General features: G+C 44.2%; 1 protein-coding gene across 5 annotated transcripts in view; it reads right to left on the bottom strand.

Moving 5' to 3' along the window:
- grin1b (glutamate receptor, ionotropic, N-methyl D-aspartate 1b) overlaps positions 1 to 27,419 on the bottom strand; it is a 75,966-nt gene that overhangs the window by 22,097 nt on the left and 26,450 nt on the right. For 3 of the 5 annotated variants that reach the window (XM_030723582.1, XM_030723585.1, XM_030723586.1), the window contains exons 5-20: positions 26,479 to 26,541; positions 25,494 to 25,591; positions 24,228 to 24,349; positions 19,003 to 19,177; positions 18,317 to 18,467; positions 16,534 to 16,620; positions 14,582 to 14,717; positions 14,027 to 14,154; positions 9,779 to 9,943; positions 7,776 to 7,894; positions 6,438 to 6,550; positions 6,207 to 6,355; positions 4,963 to 5,120; positions 4,708 to 4,869; positions 2,803 to 2,912; positions 1,633 to 1,778 (exon numbers count right to left, since the gene is read on the bottom strand). In XM_030723582.1, the coding sequence (XP_030579442.1) occupies positions 1,633 to 1,778; positions 2,803 to 2,912; positions 4,708 to 4,869; positions 4,963 to 5,120; positions 6,207 to 6,355; positions 6,438 to 6,550; positions 7,776 to 7,894; positions 9,779 to 9,943; positions 14,027 to 14,154; positions 14,582 to 14,717; positions 16,534 to 16,620; positions 18,317 to 18,467; positions 19,003 to 19,177; positions 24,228 to 24,349; positions 25,494 to 25,591; positions 26,479 to 26,541 (2,082 nt within the window). The remainder of the gene's footprint in view (positions 1 to 1,632; positions 1,779 to 2,802; positions 2,913 to 4,707; positions 4,870 to 4,962; positions 5,121 to 6,206; positions 6,356 to 6,437; positions 6,551 to 7,775; positions 7,895 to 9,778; positions 9,944 to 14,026; positions 14,155 to 14,581; positions 14,718 to 16,533; positions 16,621 to 18,316; positions 18,468 to 19,002; positions 19,178 to 24,227; positions 24,350 to 25,493; positions 25,592 to 26,478; positions 26,542 to 27,419) is intronic. The other 2 variants (XM_030723584.1, XM_030723587.1) reach the window with 1 other exon arrangement.

Below are 27,419 nucleotides of genomic sequence, written 5' to 3'. Positions count from 1 at the left end.
CAGCAGCCAAATTAAATTCACTTTTTGTTTTAGGAAACAGCTGCTGAACTTTTATCACTGTAGAAATCAATAGACCAAATTTATAGTGTCGTAATGATGATTTTATGCGCCTAGTTCCTTTCAGTTTTACCTCATATGCTATGACACATTTTTCATTACAAAGGTGAAGTGGACCTGTTCTTTCTCTGATTTCCTGTCATATACCCATTCATATGAATGTGAGAGTGTGTCCAAACTTTTGACTGGTACTGTATCTCCATAATAAACACAAAGTTTCTTATAATGAGCTCAGTGTGTGTGCAGTAATCCCTGCAGGCTGCTCTAACCACTCAATTTCACAGTTTTTTATATTCTTGTATCTGTGTCATAGTGTGGGGATGTCCTTATATGGTCATCTCAGAACCAGACATCCTATCTATCTATCATTCAAACCTTTTGTTAGTGAGGGGTAGCCAGTCAGTAGAAAGTTACCTTAAAGGGGGAGGAGCTTAAACTGTTTCAGAGGATGAGCTGAGAGGCCCAGTGTGAGATAAAAAAGGATTATTTTAAGCTGTGAATCATGCAAAGCTGTGAAGTGAGAGTCCAGGAATAAAAACGTGGAGCTGGAAATGAGCAGAATCTGTTACTGTTAAAGTTTGTTAAAGCTGAAATCATCACTGAATTTATTAAGTCTCACTGGGAAACTTGTCACGTTGATCTATTTGTGTTTTGATGATCGTTAAATAAAATTTTCCATCAAGCTTGCTTCAGCTTTTCTAATCTGAGGATTTCCTGCCTTCTTCATTTTTTTGTAGTGACTAATTAGTCAGCTGACTTTATTTTTCCAGGAAAATTGAATTTGCAGCCTCTGAAACAGGAAAATGGCCCACTTTTATGTGTTTATGGGGATCTAGACTATAAAGGTGATTTTTTTTTTTATTTCATATTTTGGTCATAGTAACAGAATAGACCACTAATCAGGCAATCAGAAAACAACCTGAGGTTTATTGAGCCATCGGATTAACAGAGTTCAGGTTTATAAAGGATGTAGGTCAGCCTGCTGGAGACTCTGATAAGTTTGTAAAGTCTGCTCACGTTTGATTTGATTTAGGTGATAATAAACCTAAAATCTGTCATTGTCATCTCTATTCTAACCAAATGCCAGTCCAAACAGGCTCCCCACAGATCAGCAGATCAGTTTAATGATGACTGTTTGAACAATCCTTCATCTTGTTTTCTTCAGCAAGCTCAAAACGTCTTTTTTTCTACGTTGAACAACAAAGACACCAAATTTTTCCTAAAAAAAAACGTAAAAACAAAAGCATGAGCCTGAATTTGTCCTGAACTCAGCCCTTCTGCTGGCTACAGCCACAGCCGAGCAAAGCAACAGAAAGTTCATGGTAATAAACCCAGGAAAATGAACTAATTACAGGTTACCAGTGCCCCTCCCTGCGAGGTTCAACAGCTACCGAGTATTGTTCACTTGAATCATTTGCCTCCTAGAAAATAAAACAAATCACAAAAACCAACAGGAACAGCAGCGCAGAACAGAAAACGAGCAGAGAGAAGAGCTGAGCGCGTTAAAAACACACAGATTCAGCGGAGTTCAGGAAACTAAAGTAGCAGAAAATAGAGTAATGTAGAGTCGTGTACCTGCAGGTTCTTCCTCCAAACGTTCACAGCAGCGAAGGCGAGCTGCATCTGTTTCCTGCGGGCGTCTTTGTGCCGTTTGTAGGCGATCTCGATAAAGATGAGGAAGATCCCGGCCACAATGCCACCAGCAACCAACATGAACACACCTGAAGAGGACAGGTGACGAGAGGCGGCGTGAAACCTATTTCACTGAGGTGTACAGTATTTTTAAAAAAAAGAGCTTAACAGGTATTTAATAATTAGCTAAAGCAGACATTAACATCTGTCAGAACCAACCATCAGCCTACAGGGATGAAGCACCAAACCTGCAGTTCCTCTGCAGTCCAGCAGAGGCACCACAGTGAGTCAGTCCCCACAGACTCCCATGTTAAAACTTTCCAGCAGAAACAAACATGTTTACAGCCTGATACAGAAACTGCTTTAGTGTGTGCAGCTAATTTCTCCTTCATAACAGCTGTACGGGGGGGAGGATGTTTTTATAACTCACTTCCTCGGTCAAGTCCCTCTCTCTGTGATCGATGTTTCCCTGTCTTATATTTAGTCTTACTTCCCTTGTGTTGTTACCCTTGATTAGTTTCAGCTGCTGTTGTTTCCCAGGTGTTTCCACTCCCCCTCATTGTGTCTCTGTATATACAGCCCCAGCGTCCCTCTGTCTGAGTGTCTGTTTCCCTTTCCTCTGCTAACCTACCCTCCTGTTTTCCTGTGCTGTGTTTCTGTTCGGGATTTTTTTCTTCATTTACGGACTTTGGCATTCCACCCAATAAAAGGTTGATTATTCCTGTGTCTATCAGTCCTCTGTTTGGATCCTTCCTGCCCATCCTCGACAGATTTGATGGTGTTTTAATGTAGAAAATAAAAATATGGTTGTTTGCAGGCCGTATCTCTACCAGAGTGTTGTGTAATTTCTTTCACCCTGGAAAGAATGCAGGACTCTGCTGTTACTGCTGCTAACTATAGCCACACTCTGATTTTGCTTCCTGTAGACAAGTTCATTAGTTTAAATCTAAACGTCCACACATGCCCGTCCACAGACTGTTGCAGGAGGAGCAGAATCCTCTGAATCTGAATACTCTTTTTTTTACTAGTTACTCTTTTTTTTTAAATTGAAAATCAAAACTTTGGACGATACCATCCAAGCTTAAGCAGATGTTCCCAGAAACAGACTCCTACCTGCCATGTTCTCGAAGGTGAGGGTGGCGGGGGCGTTGCTCCTGGAGTCACACTCCTGGTATCGAACCCACGTCTTATCGAGATCCTCCATGAAGCCGTTCTCGTGAGAACTGTGGAGAGACAAAGAAGCGTGCGCAGAACAATATTCTATCATTCAGATGTTTCTTTGTTGCTCAGGCGTGTGGAAATGTGTCTCTGCCTGACATCCTTCCCACCCACAGCAGTGATCGTTTAATGTGTGTAAAGCTGAAATCAAGAATATGTTCAGTGCAGTAAACTGTGGGTGCTCAGGAGGTGAAGCAGGTCATCTACAAATCAGAAGGTTGGTGGTTTGATCCCAGGCTCCTCTAGTCTGTGGTTTGAAGCAGCCTTGAGTGTGTGGGAATAGTAACAAAGCACTTATATCAATGAATGAATGTGTGTGAATGAGTGAGTGAGGATTAAGTGATTAAACAGAGTAGAAAAGTGTTATGTAAGAGCCAGCCCATTTACCATGCCAGGAGGTAAGCTGTAGTCAGCAGGGTATCAGGGAGAAATCAGGGGTCACGGCAGATGGCTGCCCCTCCCTGAGCCTGGTTCTGTCGTAGGGGGTTGTTTGGATTGTTGGGTTTTCTCTGTACTTATTGTAGGGTCTTCACCTTACAATACAATGCGCCTTGAGGCGACTGTTTCTTCTGATTTGGCGTTATAAATAAAATTGAAATTGAAAGTGAAACAAGACCCCACACCTGATCCTAACCTGGCATTCTTAGGCCGAGCTCTTTGTACAGTGTCCTTGGGTTTTTTGAAGGGCGCTATATAAATTATTATTATTATTATTATTATTATTATTAAATCATCAAAGGAAAGCAGAAAATACTTTTTTGGAAAAAAATTAAATTTTTATCAAATATGCACCAAAAAAGGAGAGAGCTTTTGATAGCGTTAGGTCATCACCGATGATTGGACTGCAGTGGGTTAAACTCAAATTTGCTTTAAGTAGACGTTTCAGTACCAGTGAAGTCTCACTCAGTTTACTTTGATCTTCGCCCCTCTATTTGCTCCAATTCAGAAATCAAAACATTAGCAGGAGAGTGTCTGCTAGGCTGCAGCCATGGCTGCATGTAGATTAGCACTGCAAAGACCAGGCTTAGTTAAGACGAGGCTTTTAACGAGTAAGTAGGGTATCAGATTGTTTTTGGTGGGGTATTAGTAGGGCACCCATGAGTGGGAAGATTTAACCTTGTAACTTCCACCGTGTTGCCACTGACATGTTTAGGGTTAGGCCCTTTTATATGTGATTTTCATCTATTCGGCATAATGGAAAAGTAACAGGAAACCTGTGATGCCTAAATGTACATAAGATGATTTCAGACTAGCATCTTCTAGTTTCTGAAACTCTGCTAAACTTGGTTAGCACGTGGCTAAAATTTATGAGGTGTGGGGCAGACACAGTTCCAAAGGAATAGGAGAGTGATCTTCACCTGTGACAGCTCCATAACGCTAACCATAACTGTAACTGCAACCGCAGTCTATCGGAATGGGTCTTTGGCAATTTGGGAAAAAACATGAATAGTTTTGTTCTGTGTCACTTACAGTGATTATTTTCCCTAAGAGTAGATTTGGTCTTCTCACAAATATCAGGCTGGAGTTACCACCTGTGATGACTTAGACCTCAGAGTGTTTGTGTCCACCGGGTCACTGGCAGCCCACCTAGGGTTAGGATTAACCCCAACCCCCTTTTATAGAAGTTATGAATGTTTGGAGCACACAGATGAAAAAACTTAGATGAAAAAATGTAATACCAAATTTCAGAGGTCTGAAGGGTGACATCTTTTAGCAGGGGGCAAAAACAAACCCATCCTAACCCTAACAGGATGGACTGCTGGTAGAGTATCTGAGGGTTTTCGTGAATGTTTTCTGTACCTGAGAATAGCCAGAGACACATTCTGTTTCCACGGGCTGTCTTTCCTCATTCCAATCCCGAATCCAGAGCGGAAGAAAAGCTCTCCTGTCGTCACCAGATCGCACTTCTGCGACGCCTCAAACTCCAGCACAGCGCTGTCCCAGATGAAGGCGTGAAGCTTACTGCATGAGGACAAAGACATGTTGACAGAGAGACACTCCATAGTACGACAGGTATATTCATGACAGGTATGATGGCTGATCTGTGCTGCCTACTTGTCTCGGACAGCTTGGATGGCCTCAGCGGCGCTCTCGTAGTTGTGTTTCTCCATATGCCGGTACATGGTGCTCAGCTCCACCTGCCGTCTGAAGTAGATATCCACCGAGCTCTGCTTCACTGTGGCGTAGATGAACTTATCTGATGGGTTACGCAGCTGAAAGCACCAACAGATGGCAGAGGGTCAGAAATTCAAAATAATACGTGGATTATTAGATTCGTCTAACATCTCCTGTGGGAGGATCTCTTCCACACCTGTACTTCAGCTCATTAATCCAGAGCTGACGCAGCTTCACACAAACAAACCGACACGAGTAAAGACGTTTTTTTTGTTCCTAAATTCATGAACAAAACAATTTAAAAAATGCACTTATCGTACAGCAAGAGGAGGCTCAAACATAAGACTGTAATTCCTCTGTGAATCAGGTTTGAAAAAGCAGCAGCTGTCTTCTGTCTCATGCAAGGAGGAGGGAAGGATACGACTGCCTGTGCCACGTCATTCCCAGAACAGCCGATGGTAAAAATCGTCAAGGCCAACGGGAGCTCTCATACTGCTGAATATGTGACGGTCACTCGTAGTCTGATAATACTTAGCTATAACCAGTCTGCCCTACAATGAAACCGGCTCTCGGTCCAATCCCTTAATCCACCGATCCCATAAAACAGCACAGAATCACACACTGAAATGAAACTGATCAAACCTGTGCCGTGTATTAACATCACAAAGACACCTCTTTCTGTCCTTTACTCAGACTACATACAAAAGCTCTCAAAGAAATGGGACTTTAAAGATGAATTCAGCCAAATGTGGGCCTCTGAATTTACTCCAGAGTGAACATCTTCTCTAAGAGCAGTTAATCCTGGAAACGATCCTCAATCAGAGGTGCTGGAAGCCTTCCACAGAGTACAGCTGGATGGTTTCCAGGTTTGGTGAGTTGTTTTTGGCCTACCTGGATCCAGACTGATGGCAAACTATCAAATGACAGACTGTAATCATGCTGTCATGAACAGTCACAGACCAGGAAGTGGCCACTTGCAGAGACTGGCCACTTCCTGGTGTGGAGCACCCTGGTGAGTGTGAGCCATTTGCTTCTGAAGTTTGACTTTACAGACTTTTTAGAAGGTCCCCGGAACACTGGACCAGAGATCAGAGACCACAGACAGATTTACTGGATTAGTGCTCTTCTTCTTATCGACTATGATGTCATCATCTGAAGAGGTCCTGGTTGATTTATGTCCTCACCCTGGGGTCGTTGATGCCAGTGATGCGCTCCTCAGGCCGGTCCAGCACCAGGAAGGCTGCCAGGTTGGCAGTATACGATGCTACGATGATCATGGCGAACCCTGCCCACACCATACCCAGAATCCTGGCTGAGAAACTTCTGGGAGCTCCTGCACACAGAGCAGCGAGGAAACACCGCAGTGAGTAGACAGCAGCACACCGCTGACAGCTTTAACTTCAGCTTCTTCTTACCTTCTCCTATCCCAGAGTTCAGCAGTACTCCCCATGAGAACCACATGGCAGAGGACAAGGTGAGGGCGTCTTCCTCTTCTTCTTCGCTGTTCACTTTAAACCTTCCAAACGGGCTGCACACACACAGCTGTATTAGAGTCTGAAGAGTTCACTGATACACCACTATTCAATGACTTTAGCAGTGCAGAATAAAAGCATCAAATCATCAAAGAAGAAAAAACCCACAGAGGCAGAAGTATTATGCTTCTTATTCAGACTCAATAATGGTGCAGAAACGAGAATGGAGCTTTATGCTGTAAGTTAAAGACCCTACAATAACAGAAAGATATTTTTATACATTTAATATATGAATATACTTTTAAGAGATATAAAATTCAGAAATATTTACACTGACATTTGATGACGAGCACTCTTGGCTCTGCCCCTGCTCTTAAGCCCCGCCCTTTACCTGAATGTACCAACACTGAATAACACATCGTGATTAATGAACAGTAACAATAACTACAAGTTTTGTTCCATCCATCTATTTTTTAACTGCTTATCCAGTTCAGGACTGCAGGCGGGCTGGAGCCTATCCCAGCTGTGATAAGGCGAGAGGCGGGGTACACCTGGACAGGTTGCTGGTCCACAGAGAGACAGACAGCCATTCACACCTGCAGCTAGATCCAAATCGCCAGTGAACATACTGTGGACTGTGGGAGGAAGCCAGAGTACCCAGAGAGAACCGACATAGGCACAGGGAGAACCTGGTGGGTCCAGACAAGGAACCCTCCTGCTGTGATGTGACAGCTCTGATCCGCTACACCACAGTGCTGCTCTAAGCTTTGTTTTATAGATTAAAAAACACAAAAAACTAAGTACACATTACTTTAATGTTAGCATTAAATGTGCAGTAAGAGACCACCAGTTTGTTGAGTGATGCAAACAAAACTCTCAGAAGGAATCTTTTTTTTTTATAAGCTTTAACGCATTTTTACAACAACCCTCACACTCCCATGATGAGGGGCTCAAACTTGTGACAGAGCAGAAAAACAAGAACATAGTTCATGCTAACAACAGCTACTAACGAGATTTGTGGATTTTTGTGATTAACTGGGTGAGGATTTCTGCAAAGTTTTTTATGTATTTATTTTAAAAAAGTGAGCACTATTCAGGTCCATTATACTGGAGAGAAGACGGACGCCTCTGCAGCTGATACATGTTCACACCAAAACAACCTGTCTGGACGAACAGCTGCTCGGAGGACACGGACGCAGTTTGGATCGGTGACGAGTGGTGGGACGTAGCTGTGGAGCTGTCGGAGCAGTTCTGGAGCTGCTCAGTGTCGTGTTGGTTTACCTGAACCGGTCTAGTAGGTAAAGCATCACTGCCACCACGTGGACCGACAGACCGACTAACAGCCACAGTGTGCTCTGGAACGGCTGCATGAATGAGTCCAGAGTGCTGCGAGGGATTTCCTGGAAGCACAAACAGACAACGTGCATATTCACACCTCAGTCAAATCAAGTTTATTTGTAACACACAAGATTATGTGAGACACAGTTAGGAGCAGGAACCTTTGTCTTTTGTCTGCTGTTTGTCAGAGATGGTTTAGCTGGTAAGCCACCAGCACCTTGAATGTTGTCGTCTTCTTTTTATTTAAGATGTTTTCTTGAAGGTCTTATTTTTCTATGAATAAACGGATACACTGAAAGTTCCTGCAGGGAGAGCTTGTTTGTGGCGTGGCCTCGTATCAGCACAGCCGGTGTCGGATACAGAGCATCATCGATCGGTGCGCTTCTTCTCTGAGAAGCTGATGTTTGACATCAGCATGAAATCAATAGGGAGTTCTGTCCTGAACTGTGCTGTTTGTCTGGCTCAGCTTACACCATGTGAGAACGAGAACATCGTTAGTTCACATGCTGATCGGCCGGACGGTAAAGCCTCTGATCCCCCTGAATCTGTAATATCTGCTCTCACAGAGTGGAAACATTCACGGAGCAGCTTCTCACTTCAACGGCCAATCATAACTTTCTCTTTATTGAAATGACAAATGTGCCCGCTGGCGGCTCATATCAGCTGCCGCTAATTAACGAGGATTCGTGTTTTTCTGTACAACACTGCGACACGTCCGCTCTTCAGTTCAGCTGCTCTCAGATTAAGAGAAAGAATCACAGATGATCACATCTGAGCTTTTATCCACATGCTAAACAAACACGTTGTGAGAAACTACAAGATGTTAGCTGGTACGAATCCTCCTGCAGCTGCCGTTGAGCCACACAGAGGTGCAGCATGACCGTCTGACCCAGAATAAAAGCGGAGCTCCAAACACAGCATGAAATCAGAACCTGGATCAGCTGCAGGAGGCGTGATGGAAATCATCGACCCGCTTCCCGTTTCTGTGAACTGGGTCGATCTGACCAAAAATATCCCAGACACCCCGCAGAGCAGCCGGACCCTCCACAGACAGCACAAACCTCTTCCTCTCTGCAGCTTTTAGTTATTTTACCTCAGTTTTTCTCAGTGATGGTTTACTCTCATTTTTTAGTTTTTATATCTTCAGAGCATTTGGCGATGACTGCTATGACTGCTGTCTCCATCAGGTTAATGTTAAAGTATCAGTGTCCGTGTGAGCAGGGAGTTTCTAAATACCCAATAACCCACTCTCTGGAGCTCCAGTTTCATAGGGGGCGCCGTGTGTTTAAAAACTCACAGTGTACTGGACACCAAATATCTGAATGTTTCAGAAAGAATCCGGCTCAGAGTGGACATGAACCTGAGGAACAGCACTTTTTCACACCCAGTACTCCAAACCATGCAGCAACAGATTCCCTCCTGCCATGTGATGGCGTTTGTCTAGCCTAACCAGAGCTGGCCTGAGGTATAAGCAGACTAAGCAGGAGAGCGCAGGAGTCATACAGGTCATACATACTCAGCTGATCCTAGTGCCGGGCTGATCCTCATTTGTTTGAAGCACAAGTTGTCTTTTGTAGACTTGGCTCTGATGAGTGTTACATTATGAACATTCATCACTTGGGCCTTTTCTTCAGCTGACCCTAACCCGGCTCAAACACTACACATCAACTAGCCCAACTTCACTAACTCTCCCTACACTGTCCACCATTTTGATTTGAGGTGTGAAGCGAGAAGCAACAGAACACGTGTAGCAGCAGCATCCGGATAGCATCACCTTCAGCCACCAAAACCAGCTGCTCCTTCTGGAAGATCCTGCTGGGTTTTAACTCTCCTAACGTCTGCTGGAGTCGCTGCTGGGATCATCCAGCGAGTGGATCATCTCTGGAAGGAAATTAATCCCTACAGCGTGATAACAGAGCTTCTCTTGAACTTTGTCGCTCACTCACCTTCTTGACGAGGATGGTGAGCCCCTGGTATTTGAAGGGTTTGGAAAACTCGATGTACTGTGCGCGCTCGTTGTTGATGGTGAGCGGGGCGACAATCATGTCGGCGAGGCCTCCCAGTAGCTCCCCCATCATCCCGTTCCACTCTTTCTTGTTGCTGTTGTTCACCTGCAAGAGGGAGGAAACACGTCTGTTTATTGCACGTTGTTGTGCCAGACTGCGATATGTCACATGATCTTCCTCAGCACGCTGATTATTTCACACGACATTTTATGTTACAACATTTATAGGGGCTAAAAAATAACACAGTCTGTTTGGTTAAAGCAACCTTTGGTGTTTTTGTCGTTTCCTGCAATCCTGCCAACAAAAAGACAAACACAGCTGATCACATGACCTCATTGCTGGAGGTCATCACAAATGGCAGATGAAAACGTAAAAGTCCACATCAGCTGCAGGACTAACTGATGAAGACTGTGAGACATGCTCTGAGAGAGCACGACACATTACTTTATTGATTTAGCTTCATCTATCCCAACTTTATCTATCCATGAAGCCAGATGACACACATCAATTAGTTAAACTGCAGGAATGTCTTAAAGACATAAAGGCCTGGATGACCTCTAATTTCCTGCTTCTAGATTCAGATAAATCTGAAGTTCGTGTACTCGGCCCCATAAATCTTAGAAACATGGTGTCAAACCAGATACTTACTCTGGATGGCATTACTTTGGCCTCCAGTAACACTGTGAGAAATCTTGGAGACATTTTTGAGCAGGATATGTCCTTCAATGCACATATTAAACAATTCATTATTATCAGGCTGTCCTAAAAGCTCCCTGAAAAGCCTTCAGCTGATCCAAAATGCTGCAGCTAGAGTACTGACAGGGACTAGAAAGAGAGAGCAGATTTCTCCCATATTGGCTTCTCTTCATTGGCTCCCTGTTAAATCTAGAATAGAATTTTAAATCCTTCTCCTCACATACAAGGTCTTGAATAATCAGGCACCATCTTATCTCAAAGACCTCATAGTACCATATCACCCCAACAGAGCACTTCGCTCTCAGACTGCTGGCTTACTTGTGGTTCCTAGGATACTTAAGAGTTGAATGGGAGGCAGAGCCTTCAGCTTTCAGGCCCCTCTTCTGTGGAACCAGCTCCCAGCTTGGATTGAGGAGACAGACACCCTCTCTATTTTTAAGATTAGGCTTAAAACTTTCCTTTTTGATCAAGCTCATAGTTAGGGCTGGATCAGGTGATCCTGAACTATCCCTTAGTTATGCTGCTATAGGCCTAGTCTGCTGGGGGGGTTCCCACAATGTACTGTTTCTTTTCATTCACCTATTTTTACTCTGTTTATACCCCACTCTGCATTTAATCATTAGTTATTATTAATCTCTGTCTCTCTCCCCTCACAGCAGATGACTGCCCCTCCCTGAGCCTGGTTCTGCTGGAGGTTTCTTCCTGTTTAAAGGGAGTTTTTCCTTCCCGCTGTTTCCAAGTGCTGCTCATAGGGGGTCGTTTTGACTGTTGGGTTTTCTCTGTATTATTGTTGGGTCTTTACATTACAATATAAAGCACCTTGAGGCGGCTGGTTGTTGTGATTTGGTGCTAAATAAATAAAATTGAATTAAAATTATTGATTATCCACCAGTGCTGATCACCTGGAGAGGAACAGGAAAAAAACACTGAAATACTAATTAAGATTTGTAGCTTCTCATTTTGAATACTAAAATAGGATCAGGTTTTTCTGAACTGGGCTCCGAATTTAATAAAACATGATGAAGAAAGATGCTTTTGGTATGAAATATGTCAGCTTTTATCGGATCAGACAAACAGGAAACAAATCATCCATCAGGAGCTATTTATATGTGGAAAATAAAGCAGATTTCAAGTGTGAATAAATCTGTAAGGAGACGTGAGTGGAGGAGGAGGAGGAGGGAGCTGACAGACTGGAGGGAATACAGAGCAGAGAGGAGGTGATGAAGGAGAGTGAGCAGCAGCAGAGAGAGAGATGAATAAACGTCTCTCGGCTTTGGCAAGGTCGGAGTCAGGGACAGAGCGGTGGTCGCCATGGCAACAAGCCTCGGCGACGTGCCGCCGGTGTGGGTGAAATCAGTAAGCAGGTCAGAGAGAGCGAGACGGCAACATCATTGGACACATAATGACATCATCGGTCCGCGGATAAACACACGTGAGACGGAAGCTGTCTGCTTACTTCTGAGATGTCCTGAAGCGTTGAATCAGAGTCTGAACTTTCATTACATCCTGATGTGTCGCTTCAGATCCACTGTGACGGTGCTGAGAGGCAACGTTACCAAACTAAATGCCACCATCCAGTCACCGAAAGCCAGATTTCCCCTTTACATTAAATCACTGATAAACATGGAGTGTGCAGTGACTCAGCAGGGAAGTGACTCAAAGCTGTGAATGATTCCAGAGACCAACAATACACGATGAGCAACATCGGCCAGGTGAAATCACCTGAAGCTACACATTCATGACAGAGAAACCCCCCTCAGCAAACAATAACTGCACAGTCTGTAGGTAAAAGATGGACAGAACCACTTAGCCGTCATCGTTGGTATTAAGGTCTCAACGTTTGTGTTTTGGTTGTTGCTATATCATTTTTTGGTTTCCAGAAGTGACCATTTTTGGATCAGAGTTATCATCTAACGCTAGCCAGCTTAGTTATCAGTCTGCATCCACAGACTGCATGCACACAGATACCTGCTAATCAGTAACATCCAATTAAAATCCTCAAATTTCACCTACCGAAACTGGAGCTCAGCCTGTTAGTAAAATGAACTGCACAGCATCCACATTACTGGTCAGATAAATGCTTAAACTCCATAAATATGAGTATTTAAAAAAATCACAATGAACAGAATGGATCTAATAATGGATCTAATATGAACAGAAGCTTGCCTTTTCTAATGAAATTCACTTCAATTTGGTCCATGGAGTCAGACCTGAGGTGCATCATCCTGAGATTGGATGGAAAGGTGATTTTAATGTGTGTGAAACAGTCAGCAGGTTTGGACTGTTTGAAAGAATATTCTGGAAATCAAATTTCAGCTCTGACCTGCAAACTGCGGTTTCTGCAGACCTCCAGTCATGCTGTCACAGATCACACCTCCATCATCCATCAGACCGAGCTCACCTGAGCTCCACGCTCACCTGAGCTCCACGCTCACCTGAGCTCCATGCTCACCTGAGCACTGCTCCTCAGAGCCCACGCTCACACAGCCACATATTCAAACAGCTGAAGGACCGAGCTCCACCAGTTTTCTCCATAATTGGATTTTAAAACCAACCCTCAAAAAATGATATTGGAAAATGTCCAGAATCAGCCCAGCCTTCATCCCTTACATTAGAAAACTAATGACAACCGGGAGCTGGAATTTTCCATATTTAATAGGTTAAGAAGTGGATCTATCTTGCCTCTGGAGCTTATTCAGGCTAATCTGGAATGGTCAGGTGAAATGGTTCCAAACATTCAGATACACTCAGAGCCTGTATATTAAAGATCAATGCAGCTTCTGTTTCAAATTTTGTTTTTAATTAATTTCTTCTATATTCAGTCCTGGAGATTTTATGGTATTTATTTAAATAATAACTTTAAATTAGGTTTTTATTTTAATCGTGTTGTTTGTTTATGTGTGTTTGTATTTCTGAGATTGGGAATGTTTGGCTTAGGTCGACTCCTTTTTTAATCTGCGATATAAATAAAGGAACTGAACTGAAAAGTGAAGCTGGTGCTGAAGCTTCTTCTATTATCCAGCAGGGGGCGACTCCTCTGCTCTGATTGTATGGAAGTCTACGGGAAAAGGAGCGTTCAGCTCAGCTGATCTCGGAGCTCAGTGAACTTTTTCCTGATGAGTTTCTGGTCTCAGTCTAAAATATGAAGTTCATTTGGGAAACAACGGTCCTGTTAGCGTCACAGAGGAGTGGGAAGCAGGGGAGGGATTAGGGCGGGGTTTCACACTGATTGACAAGTTGCTACCCTATGAATACGCAGTGTCCTCAGTTTCTCTGTCAGCTCCACCACTCATCGTCACATCTAGTTCCAAAAAGACTGAAATGCTAAACTTGACAAACTGGTGAGTTAGGTTAGGGTTGGTGAGGCAGATCAACTCAACACTTCTGAACAGGAACAGATTTAATAAGAATGCACAACGTATGACAGCAGAACGGGAGTCGGACATTTTCTCCTGCTGCAGTGAGAGAGTGAGGGAGTCACATGACACTTACTCGCTCCTGCGTGCCAAACTTCCCATCAGCCACCAGGTGAACCTCATAGGTGAAGTTCATACTCATGGCCAGCTTGATGAGCAGGTCGATGCAGAAACCATAGCAACACTGAGGGACAATGGGCTGACCTGGACACACAGACAGCCTCATGTTATTAATTAAATTCAACTTTATTTATACAGCACACACACACACAGTAACACTCCTCTTCAGGTGCTTTATAAACCCAACGATCATGATCACTATCAAACCCACATAACTGACCGGCTGTCGTCCTCCCACACCACAGACGTGTCTGACCTCATACGAGAACAAATCACATCTTAGGGGCTTTTCAGGGGCTCACCTTGTCTCACTGGCATCTGACACTATTCACCATTTATTTTGGTATTTTCAGCTTGTCCTTCAGGACAGCAGCAGTGTTGTGACATCAACTATGCTGACACTTAAATTAAAGTCAAAAGACGGACCATCGAAAACAGGGGGTCAGTGTCAGGTAAAATCTGGGTTTGGGAGGATAACGCGTCAGCGAGGGTGCTCGGTGTGTCTGTGTACCTGGTATGGTCCCGTTGGGCCCAGTACAGATCACCTTCTTGATTAGGACTCCGTTCACAGTGTACTCCTCTTTACACGTCCCGTCGCTCTTCGTTGGCTTCACGTAAACAAACGGCTCCTGATGAATCGTCACAATCTGAACGCACAAACAGCAAACATTAGAGACTGATCCGACAGAGCCACTCTGAGACACGCCCATCACAGTGGAAATAAACGTTATTACAGCATCTGAGGGCTAAATTGGAACCACTTCCTTCATTATTATTTTCTGGGGGGGGTTAAACGTGCACAGAAACTCCTTCAGTTTTGCACATGTTAGAAGTGGTGAAAATTTACATATTTCACAGGTCTTGGTCATGAGGGCTGCAAAGTGGCTCTATAGCGCCCCCTACACTCCTTATCTACACTGTTGGACCCACGTTCCAAACCCAGGATGTCTGCCATTTTGAATTTGCTGTTCTACACTGGTGCCATTTTGCCATTTCCAGGTGATGCAGTACAGTACTTCAACAAACTCCTCCTACAGAATTCATCAGACGTCATCATCGTCTCGTCATCATTAGTTTCACGGATCTTTGTGACACTTAATTGCAAAGCTTTTGATTTTCTGTTTAATTGCTTGTATATCACAGTGTGGTGATTGTTGATGTTTTGCCAAAAGGTTGTTTTAACTCAAGTGCACATTTTGTGACGTATCCTCATCTGTACATCCAATACTACAGTCATAGTACCACCTAGTGGTAACAGGAAATTAATTTATTTATAGTGTCTCCAACGTGTTACACTTGGAACAACGAATTAAATATATGCAGTTTTTTTGTGTTGGGACCTTTGGACTGTAGTTTTTTTCCACAGACAGATTTCTCCCAGATTTTTCCAGAGGTTTTACTTTACTGATTACCAAAATCCTGCAACTTGTGTGATCCTAGAAAAATTGGCGTAATTTCTTTTTAGAGTTTGGGTCAAACCCAGACTTTGTTTGCAGTAAGTTGTTATAAGAGGAATGACTTCTTCATTTTCTTTTTTCTTTTTTTAATTACTGCCGCAGAGAGGATGCTAAACTGCATTTCATTGTTTTAACATTGTTCTTAGCATTGTTTTTTTTAACAGTGACAATAAAAACGCTATTCTATTCTTTCTAAATTTTTAAAATAAATATTTCTTTTAATGAAATGGGAATATCTCTGCTTTCTAAGAGCAGAGATATTCTAACATGGGTTTAACAAAGAGGCTGTGATCAAAGTAATCTTTAATAGGTGCTTCATGGGTGAAAAATATTCTCTAAAATTAGGACACTCAGGTTGACTTTAAAATCTAACTGACAGGTTGCTTGAAATTTTATTGGCACAGGAAGTGATATCTTGTTTGTTTGTGGAGCAGCCAATAAGAATGCAGGCCTTAAGGCATCCACATGCCCGTAGAAACCCCTCAACGGAAGCACACCTTGACATGTGCCCAAGTATCACAGCCTATTTATTGCTTGCAGATAACCTTCAGCACTTCCTTTCAAACTCTAAATTTAAATGTAACCCTGAAACCCAAAAATCTAGTTTTAAAACTCTTCACTGAAATCTGAGTGTCATCTGCACAGAAACTGACATTTGTCTTACTTCATTTAGGATGTTACCCAGTGGACCATATATGCACACAAGGACCGAATACAGACTCCACCATTTGTATAAATAGAAAAAATAAAAATTTACAGAGCAGAATATGAAGCAGAAAAGATTTGAAAATCCTTTTTTTCATGCTCTGGTTCTGCTTTACATGATCTGACTGATAAACCACACAGCAACAAACCCCTACTCATCATCATCTGCAGATCTGAGATCATCCAAACCCTCCAACATGAAAGAAAGTGCTGCTCTGAACTTGACCTAAAACCATCATATTTCTGAGACGATAAACCGAACGGACACGCAAGGCTGTGGTTCCAGCAGGAACAGTGCTACCTTCAGTCTGGTTGACATCTGGTATCCGACTGGCTTCTCTGTCTCTCCTCCAGGCCAAATGATTTTCCTCTGAGGGTTCATCACAACCTGAAGCGCACACAGAAACACACAGTGAGGAGCAGATTCAGGTTGTAATGTTGTTGCACGCAGGTCTCGCTGTGACAGGCTGACTAAATGACAGCATCAATACTGCATCTGTGCATTCATATTTAAAGAGGCAGGAGGCTCAGAGACTCACTCACTACACCGTGTTTCTTTCAGCAGCTCAGCTCTGACGGGCGTCGTACTCGTCACTGAACTAAACATTCACCTCATCTAATCAATAGTGAATTACTACAGAGGCTGTAACTGCAGCACTTACTGATTAAGGTGAGATTTGAAAGTTTCAATGTGCTGTCCTCTCTGTGTTTTATTCAGTAACGACCAGCATTAATTTTTGTGATATTTTGAATAGTTTTGCCCTTCATGTAGATACACACCAGTTTTCTGGGCTGACTCTTATTTTTGTTTTTAGATTTTTTAAGTCTGATCTGCTGATCTCTCTGAGAATTGTAACTATAACTGATAGTTCTTCTGTAATCAAAAACATAATAGGGTGCTGAGAGAGGAACTGTGGTACTGCATGAGGAACTCAGGAGTGGCAGAGAAGTATGAGAGGGTTGGTGCAGGACATGTATGAGGACAGTGAGACAGGTGTGAGGTGTGTGGTAGCAGTGACAGATGGGTTCAGGTGAGGGTGGGATTACATCAGGGATCGCCTCTGAGCCCCTTCTTGTTTGCAGTGCTGATGAACAGGCTGACAGATGAGGTCAGGCAGGAGCCTCTGAGGACTATGATGTTTGCAGACGACACTGTGATCTGTAGTGAGAGTAGGGAGCAGGTGGAGGAGAGCCAGGAGAGGTGGAGGTATGCTCTGGAGAGAAGAGGAATGAAAATCAATAGCAGCAAGGCAGAGTACATGTGTGTGTGAATGAGAGGGAGGCAGGTGGAAAGGTGAAGCTGCAAGGAGCAGAGGGACTGAAGGTAGAGGATTTTAAATACCTGGGGTCAACCATCCAAAGCAACGGACAGTGCACAAGAGATATGAAAGAGAGAATGCGGGCAGGGTGGAGTTTAAGAACTTCACTGGGAGTGTTCAGGATGGACAGGATTAGAGTCCATCAGAGGGACATCTCAGAGTCAGAGAGGCTGAGATGGTTTGAAAATGTGCAGAGGAGGAAGAGTGGATATACTGGACAAAGGATGTTGAAGATGGAGCTTCCAGGCAGGAGAAAAAGAAGACCTTTTTCAGAGGAGGTTCGTGGATGTAGTGAAGTAGGATATGCAGAGGGGTGGTGTGACAGAGAAGAATGCTGAGATAGGGTAAGATGGAGGCAGATGAGCCACTGTGGCACCCCCTAAAGGGAGCAGCCTAAAGAAGAAACATTCACTTTCTTTTAGTTTTTCCCTACTGGTAGCTTTTCCCAGGCAGTTAAGTAGTGTGTACTAGGTGTAGCAGGTGTATAAACAGGCATAGCAAGTGCATAAACAGGTGTATAAACAGGTGTATCAAGTATATATACTGATATACTAGGTGTATAAACAGGTGTAGCAGGTGTATAGACAAACAAAGCAAGTGCATAAACAGGTGTAGCAGGTGTATAGACAAACAAAGCAAGTGTATGAACAGGTGTATAAACAGGTGTATCAAGTATATATACTGATATACTAGGTGTATAAACAGGTGTATCAAGTATATAAACTGATGTACTAGGTGTATAAACGTGTAGCAGGTGTACTGTACCTGTGTTCCGTTGAAGACTCCAACCTGGACGAGGCGACCTGGTTTCTGCTGGTAGTTAAGAATGCTGTAGGTAGCGAAGCGTCGGTCGCCATCGTCGTTAAACTCAATACGTCCTGTCAGGCCATCGGGGTACTTTGATGACATCAGCACCCTGTGGAGCCAATCAGTGCACAGAGGAGTCAGAGTCAGCTCTCAGGGAGCTGATTTTGGTTTTTATTCCTGTTTGGTGTGACATCATCTTGTTGATACATAAACCCATCAGGTGTCTGACTTCAGGTGACACCAGGTCACATGATGCTGCAGCAGTGGATGCAGCATCATAAATAATCCTGATTCAGAGTGACTGATGGTGTATATGGGTCACGCAGAGAGGAGGAAGACAGCCTTATTATCCCAGTTGTGTCACCCAGACTTGAAGATGAATCCATTTCAGCTCAGTCAAGCGTCGCCCTCCAATTCTCACTTTCATCCTCAGCGGCCCGCTCTGACATCATCAAACCCAGACGGGTTAAAGTGGGACATGCACAGCGGTCACGCAATGCTTCTATCAAATTCAAACAGGACGGAAGAGCGAGGGTTTCACCGGACAGCAGCGAGAGACCCAAGTAAAAAAAACAAGCACATCTCCATCTCTAACTACAACACAGTCTTTGACCTCTGACCCTGCAGCTGTGGGTGGTACTGACCGTTTGAAGAGTGGCCCGGTCCTCCAGATGTTGGTGTTTCCCACACAGCCCCGTGGTGGTTCTGTAATGTTCTCCTTCTCAAACAGCTCCTGCAAAGACTGCGCCACCACAGCCACTGCGTCCGCGATGTGCGCCGACTCGTTCTTACCATTAATCAGCTGGAGGCCCAGCAGGCCTGCGCCACACACACGCACACACATGCACACAAAGCAGGAAGTTAAACAGGCTGCAGACTGAAAGCTGCACTCATTCACACACACACACGTTAATTAAACACACACACACACACACACACACACACACACACACACACACACTTTAATTCAGCAGAGGTAATTACACAGCGCATCAGTGTAATTCAAACACACACACTTGGGGCTTCAGGCGGCAGGTCAGTGTTCACTGCGACCAAACTGCATGCTGGGAGTTCACTCTGACAATCACAGCCGCGTGTCTCCGCATGAAAGCCTCACCGAGATGTCATGAAGAGTGCGTGGTGTTTTCCTTCAGCACAAAGTCATCATGCGGCGGAGCAAAGTGTCTGCACCTGTCCCCCTGCCGGGCCCAAACACCTGGCTAACACTGTTAGCATCCACCCAAAAAAACTACACAACAACTAACCAACAGGCACCTAAAATTGTCTGTACCCCCCAAAAAACTACACACAACAAACAGGTAGCTAAAACTGTTAGCTTTCCCACCCCCAATTTCTAAATTTTCTAACTAATGGCACTGCCAACAGGTAAGATTAGAAACTGTGCGTTAACGGTGCGATGTGATGTTTTTTGGGAAGCCAGGTGAGGCTGAAGCTCCAAAGGGACCTGATGTGTTTGGTATCGTTTGAGGTTTCCAATAATGAGGTAAACGTGAAGCTCAGGCTTCAGGGTGCTCTCAGTTCCTTCCCTCTATTCTCAGGTCTGTTTAAATGCTCATTTTACACATACGTCCTCCAAGTCTGCAGCATACTTATGGGTGCTGCCCCTCTGCAGGCTTCCTGAAGTTGGCCAACCACAAGAAAGCCATTTTTCAGGACATGGGCCTTAAAGAGCCAGGAGCTAAAGCAGTTGGGGTACACAGATGATGGACTGAGGAGCCAGCAGATTTCTCTAATAGATAAAAGCAGAGCTGGAAGTGAGCAGATGAAGCTGTTTTTGACCCTAATGGACTCTGACAGCAGCATTATTGATCAGAAAGCCCAACGTGTCCATCTGTCATTCCTAAACGAAGCTGAAGGTAACAGCATCTGTGCTGAGGAACACCGCCTGCAGACTGACGAAGCTGCAGATGCAGAAACTTTTCCCTCATAATGCGACAAGAGTCCGGTGAAGGAAAACACCAACACAATCCAGAACGTTGCAGTACTGCTTCACAGGTTTCTTTGCAGGGGATCGTTTCAGGGGGGGTGGACACAATAATGGGAACACCTGTGCCATCTGATGTAATCCTACACAACAGGCCTGCAGCTCCAGCCTGGAGATGTTCTCACTCTGTTATTATGGGTGGTGTTACATCTGGGAGGCTGTGCCCTGAGCTCCATGTTGTACTGGGTTATATTTTAGTTACAGCTGTTCACATTATTCTGTCCATCTGTGTGTGTGAGGGGCCGATGATTATAGTAGCTGCGCACCAAGAATTTCATATGAGCTCAGGCTCAGTGCGAATGCCATAAAATCTATAAAGTTTAAAATGAACCCTTTCTTTGATCTGATTTCAGTGAGTTTCAGCAGCGAGCAGAGGGTCTGTACTCCCACAGTATGAATGTTCATGCTGCTACATGGGAATAAAATCACTGACACTTTATTTTACAGCTCCTGCATTTCCACACAAACTTTTCTTACAATTTCCAATAAATTATAAGAGTATTTCCAGAAAATGTCCTACTCAGCTGCTAATTTCAACAGAAAATATTCCACTTATGAAATTTTTATTTACTTAAAGAAAGCCAGGGGTGCCAGTAGATCCACCAGACTCCCCTAACATTTAATTTCGTCATTAACAGCTAAACAACAGCTGATTTTTTTTTTTAGAAATCAAAAGAAAGCTTTCAGATAGCTGCTTCACAGAGACATGACCTCCTGACTATTTCTGAAAAAAATGAAGCAGGAATAATCCAGTGGCTTTGTTAGACTGAAGCGGTCTCCCTCAGAAAAGAAACCTCCACCCTTGTGCAGCAGAGACAAAGCGGCTGAGGATCGTTTCAGAGTGCGGGCTCGCTGCACTTTTAAGGAAATGATGGATCATTGTTCTGACACATCTGCCGCTCAGAGGAGGGCGGCGATGTGCAGAAAACCACGCATCGTTTTTAAGAGTGCAGCAGCCGGCCGGTGAGGATGTTTGTATAAACAAAAAGCCACAGCAACAGAGCGGGGAGCCGATTACCCAGCAGCCAGAGGGGACCGCCACGGCCATGATCCCCGCGTTAACTACAGCATCATCAGCTGGAGTGTGCACGGGAATGGTGTCATCACTGAAACGTGTTTTTGGGTTTCATTTATTTATATTTATGAATACAATTTTCAAGTTCGTGTTTAAACTAATGCAGATCGGGGTTGGTCTGTTCGAGGGTCGTGAGGGTAAAGCTATGTTTATATTATTGTATCTGCTCTGTTTCTGTCGTTTTAGCTCTTCAAGGCTGTTAAATATCTTTTAGCAACTAGTTAGAGCTGTCACGACTTCAGATTTTCACTCTGATTATCTTAAATATTGATCATATCACATTTTATATATACATATGGAAAATGTTGAAGAACATAATGCTATCAGTCAAAATCATCCTCAACTTTATTTTATTTACGTAACTTTAATTTAGCCTACTAATAAGACAAATGCTAAATTTACAAAATAAATAAGAAGTTGGTGGACCAGTATGTGCGTCAGTCACAAAACTCCAAAAACCAGCACCAACAAAGCACATGTAAGTCAAGGTGCAGGAGAAGACACCATTAATTAATTAATCGCTCTGACCTGAAGCTTCCTAAACCTGCATTCTTTCTAATGTCCAGCAGGAGGCGACTCCTCTGGTGTATTCATTTATTATTCTAATAATTTTTTATTTAATCATGTTTGTTTATGTGGATTTATATTTCAGAGATGGGGAATGTTTGACTTTGGATCGTCTCATGTGATTTTTACATTTTAAATCAAAGTGACGACTAAAAATCACAGACATGGACGCAGTTCCTGATTGGACAAATGAAGCCAGAGCCTTAAACCTGTGTTCTATCTGAAGGCAACCAGATGGCGATAGCTGTGGTTGCAAAAACACTTCCGGTCCTATAGAAGTATGGGAAAACGGCTCTCTGACCTCTGACCTCTGTAAACACTTCCCTGCTGAGTTTCTGGGGTCAGTCACTCAGTTTGCGGCTCTGGTTACAAACAGACATCTGTGAGAAAATGATTCGACTGCTCACCTGATGTCTGTCCTGCCAAGTATATGGTCTCAGTCTCTTTGAATAAAACACGATGTTCATTTTGGAGGGCGTGGCCTGTCAGAGGCTCAGAGGAGCAGGAAGCAGGGGGCTGGGCTGTGCCCATCTACTATATACAGTCTGTGCTCTAAAGGGGTGTCCACATACTTTTGGTAAAGATAAACACGCAATCTGGCTGGCTGAGTAATCCGCTGAATAAACCCCGCCCCTGGCTCCACATTGCTGTGGGCAGGGCCTCTATTGGCCATTTGCAAAGGGCAAAGCATCAAGCAGGTAACAGGAAGCAAGGGCGGCATCTTACCAGTTTTTGACTGGACACACGTCACGGTTACCGCAGCAACATTTGCTGTTTTTTAACCCCCCCACCCCACCTCCACCCGCCCACATTTGACTAATAAAGCCCCGCCCCTCCCACCCCCTGTCTAGTAGCATGTTATTGTTACTGTGAGAATGGGCAGACGGGCGGGCGGGCGGACGACACACACTATAGAAATGAAACAAACAAAAAGATGTTAGACACATTTAAAGCCACACAGTTACAATGAGCCCGGAAAGAAAGGAGCGGTTAGGAACCTTTAAACATGTCTCCACCTCCGCCCTGCAATGTTTAAACGTTCAACCGGCACTCCGAAGAAACCAGAGAGAGAAACACACCAGGACGCTGAGAAGCTAACAGACTGTGATGAAGAGTAGCTTCCTTCATCCGCGACCTACCAGAAACCGTGCCAGAGAGAGAGAGAGAGCTGCGCTTCCATCCAACCGTGTTAAAAATGACCTTCATTCTACAAATCTGCTGATGCTCTTAAATGCTTTTTATTTCCAACGTCTGCACAGCAAATCAAAACTGAGGCCTTCCTGACTCCCTGCCTGCCTCTAATGCTCTGGGGACCAATTTCTATGTGAAGGACTCAGGATGAATTTTCCACTGAAATCCAGACCATGTAACGTTGACGCGCCGAGTGCCTTAAAGCCTCACGTCTGCTCCCAGTTCTGTGGAACCAGCAACACAAGACTTTTGGTCGTGAACAACTCCTGACTCAGCGCTTCACGGACAAACAGAAAATCTGCCCCTGGATCGCTGACATGCTGGAGGAAACCTGAAGCAGCTTCTGAACGGACTTTTTGTCCGTTTTCTAAGGATATCTTCAGAAGGTAAAAGTCACAGAGAATCTTTAAAAATGTTTCCTGTCTGAACTCAAACCCAGCTGAGCTTTTTAAGCTAAGTGGAAACGGGCATCCCAAACACCCCCTTCACCTCCCTGCCAGCATCCCAAACACCCTCACAACCACTGCCTAAAGTCGGAGCAGCCTTTACGGACAACAATGAAGTGAACCTCTGCTGTGCTGCTGATGTGGTGAATATTTATGTCGCTTGACTATACTGCCCCTGTTCCCGGATAATAAAAGTTTGGTGTGTTTTTGGCGTCTTCTTCCTGCCATACGATGCAGATTGTCTCTGTCATCAGGGCCCCTCAAGACAAACATTTAATTTAATTGACAATTTGGACCGTTTTTATCTCTCAGAGTTTGATTTTCTTGGGAAATGAAGGACCATTTGGTCCCAGCAATGGTTAATGATGTCCGACTTGAGCTGACAGAAAAAAAGAAAGAGCCTTTTGATCTATTTCCTCTCTGCAGGTGACAGGTTTGTTTTGATGCTTCATGCCTGCTATCTGCACATGTGTGAATTTTCCTTCTCTTCAGACTTCAGTTTGCTGGTTGGATGGAAGAAGAGCTGCTGACAGATAGAGAGGAAGGAAGAAGAAAGGAGAAAGAGGAGGTAAGGGCTTGACGTACCGTCTGGAGCTTCACTCAGAGCCTTGCCGGTCATCTCTCGCTCTCCGACCAGCCAGACGTAACCAGAGCCGGTCATGTTGAGCTGCCGGGCTGCTTTGTACACCAGCGCGGCTTCATCCTCACTGCAAACACACAAACGCACAGCAGGTAAACACTCACCCATGGCTTCTTGTCCTGGATGCCATTACAACAGTCTAGAGACCAAAGAACCGGTTAAAAAAAAAAAAAAAACATTCAGTAAACAGTCGGGAACCCCTTCAACACTAAATTCACCAAACAAAAAGGCACCTAAACACCTAACTACCCAGTCACCACATGGGAACTACTTACTCAGGTAAACACACTAGTTTACCCAAGTAACCTTTACCCCTTTGAGCTCTGCCCCACCTCAGGGTTCCATTAGGCACATTTGGGTTATTTGGCTCACTTTGTAGTTTCATAAAGGAAATAAATTATTCATACTGTCACTTATGTGCGCTCACTCCACAAAAACAGTAAAATACACCGCAGGAAACCTGTTAAATTTACATTTAAAAACAGCAGTGTGAGAGGCAATCTTGTATAATTAATAAACCTAAATAAAGGGCCCCAACTTCCAGGATTAACAACCTACTTTAAAGCACATCACAAAATTGTATGCATAATTGTATTGTATGCATACCTAATGATATTCATATCTTAAAACCTGTCTCACCATATCAAACATTGCTATGGACGCACAGTCTGACCCGTGCTCGGGGCGCTTCTTTCTGAGTTTAAATCTTCCAAGCATCTCTTTAAAGACCCGATGAAGGTTTGGCTGATTCTCATTTAATTAAATAAGTCAGTGCAGCCAGTCCATCAGACCTTCGGATACCCCGGCAGCTCCACAAAAACACCACAGATCAGCCTCGAAGTCGTTTTCAGTTTTGGACTCGGCTGCAGATGGTTCTTACAGAAGAGTCAGAATTTAACTAGTGATGATACACTGATACGTAAGGCTCAGTCACAGTAAAAGGTTTTTGCCAAGTCGTGGCAAGAACAGATTCTAAAAGCACACCACTATAGGGACACGCCCTGGGGTTACAATTTCTTTTTGTTTTAATCATTGCTGGAAGTCAAAATCTTAATTTAAACTAAGATTTGATCAGTCTTTTAACCCTGTTACAGCCTAACTTGGTCTACATCCAGTGGAAATCACAATCGCACAACAACAATATCCAATCAAAAACCTGGTCATGGAAACCACCTTCCAGCTACCATGGTTGCCTTGAATATTGCACAAACCTGGCAGAGAGGATGATGACTCGGGCCTCCAGGTCTTTGGCCTCCAGCAGCAGGGCCGTCAGGTTGGTGTCCTGGCTGAAGAGCAGCACTTTCTCAGCCTGGAGGACCACCAGATGGACACGAATGGACGGACGGGTAACACCGGAGAACATTGAGAAACACGGCAGAACAAAACACCACAGAACACATCGTAGGACAGGCATCGTTAGCTCTGAACATCCAGAACCCCCTCCCCAACCGCCCACAACCCCAACCTCGACCATGCTCCCTCTCACCCACGCTACCACCGGAGGAGGGGGGGACGGGAGCAGAAAATGGAGACAAAATGTGTTCAAGATCTGCTGAACTAAAAAAAACTCAAAGTCGAAGCTGGAATACAAAGAAGGAGGGGCAAAAAGTTGTGCGTGGTGTGGTGGCACATGCAAACTGAGGCGCTTTCAAGACTCCAACCAACCAACCAACCAATCGGGGACGTGCATGTTAGAGAGCGCTGATGCAACCGCAAATTAAAAAAAAAAAAGATTCAAGTGAAGAGAGGGAAGAAGGGGAGGAAGAGGAGGGGAGGCGGGGAGGAGAAGTGGTTCATTTCCAAAAAGAAAAAGAAAAGAGGAGTGAGAGGATCCTGGTGGGCGGTGTTCCTCAGAAATCTGCAGACAGAGCCAAGCGTCAGCCTGGCCGCATGCAACCCTTCACAGGGAAAAAAAAAAAGGTGGGGGGGAGGAGGAGGAGGGAGAGGAGTGGAGGAGGAAGAGGAAGGGCGTCTCTCCTGCGAGTGTAAACCCATTCCCGATGTGCAGGAATCATGAAAAATCAAAAGAAAGAAAAGAGATGGTGGAGAAAAGACGTGCCACCAGGATAAGAGTCTATCTCTGGAGCTGGGTTGGATTTTGGGCGGGCGGGCGGGGCTGACTGGTGTTTGGCTACTACTGGGCGAGCTCAGAGATTGGTTGGGCGGCGTGCATCATTTGACCATGCAAGTTTATACCTTGGGTGTTCTCCTGAAGTCAAAGTTCTGTTGGTCGAGGTTTTCATAGTTCCTGTTTTTAGTCTGATGGGTAATGTGCACAGAGAAAATATGCAGACACAGAAGAAGATTATAGACAGTCAGAAAAAATGGGGGGGTGGGCAGCAAAGCATCCAACAAATGATTGATTTCTTCTGCAGGAGTCAGACGCAAACACATCGCAGACTGTCCACCTGTCTGTCCACCTGCTTTCTGATTTTTCTTCTTATTAATAATAACCTCTGTTTGTAGCGCCCCCCGGTGTGTGGATGACAGTTAAACCACAAGTTTATCAGTACTGCTGTGATTTGAAAAGTCTTCTTAGGTGCCATTAACCATGGTTGTAAAACAATTGTAATTATTATGTTATTAACACATTACGCATTTAAAAAAGCCATTATCACCTGAAAAGCCATGATCAACGAGCAAACGACTAATAAAGACTCCACATATTCACGGGTGGAGTAATTTCCAGTCTAAAGCATCTTGAGATGATTATGGTTATGAGTATAAACTACAAACTTTTGGTTTTTATGTAAAGAAATCAACAGATATGAAACTGCTACTACATCTTAGCAGGAACTGTTCTGCTCATTTAACTCGGCAGACCAGCCTGAAAACAAGCTGCTTTAACTCCTGCCTCTTTAAACCCCCCTCCATAAACAAGCCCACTCTTTTCCTGATTGGCCAGCTTCTGGAAGCCTGCTGAGCGGCAGCTGAACTGCCTGGACTGGGTTGCCGTGCTGTTTCCCTTTAGCAGCCGATGGACACAGCTGTGCCCACAGTTATGGAAAACTATGGGCACAGCTGTATTCATCGGCTGCTAAAGGGATAAAGCTGTCCCCATAGTTTTCCATAGACGATGTATTGGCTAGGATATATAAAGATTTGAAAATGTTCATCAGGAGTGCTTCATGTCTAAT

This window comes from Archocentrus centrarchus, unplaced genomic scaffold (assembly GCF_007364275.1).
Source record: "Archocentrus centrarchus isolate MPI-CPG fArcCen1 unplaced genomic scaffold, fArcCen1 scaffold_26_ctg1, whole genome shotgun sequence".
NCBI classification, from domain to species: Eukaryota; Metazoa; Chordata; class Actinopteri; order Cichliformes; family Cichlidae; genus Archocentrus; species Archocentrus centrarchus.
The sequence above is the reverse complement of the archived record's forward strand: the minus strand, read 5'-3'. Positions and strand labels throughout refer to the sequence as shown.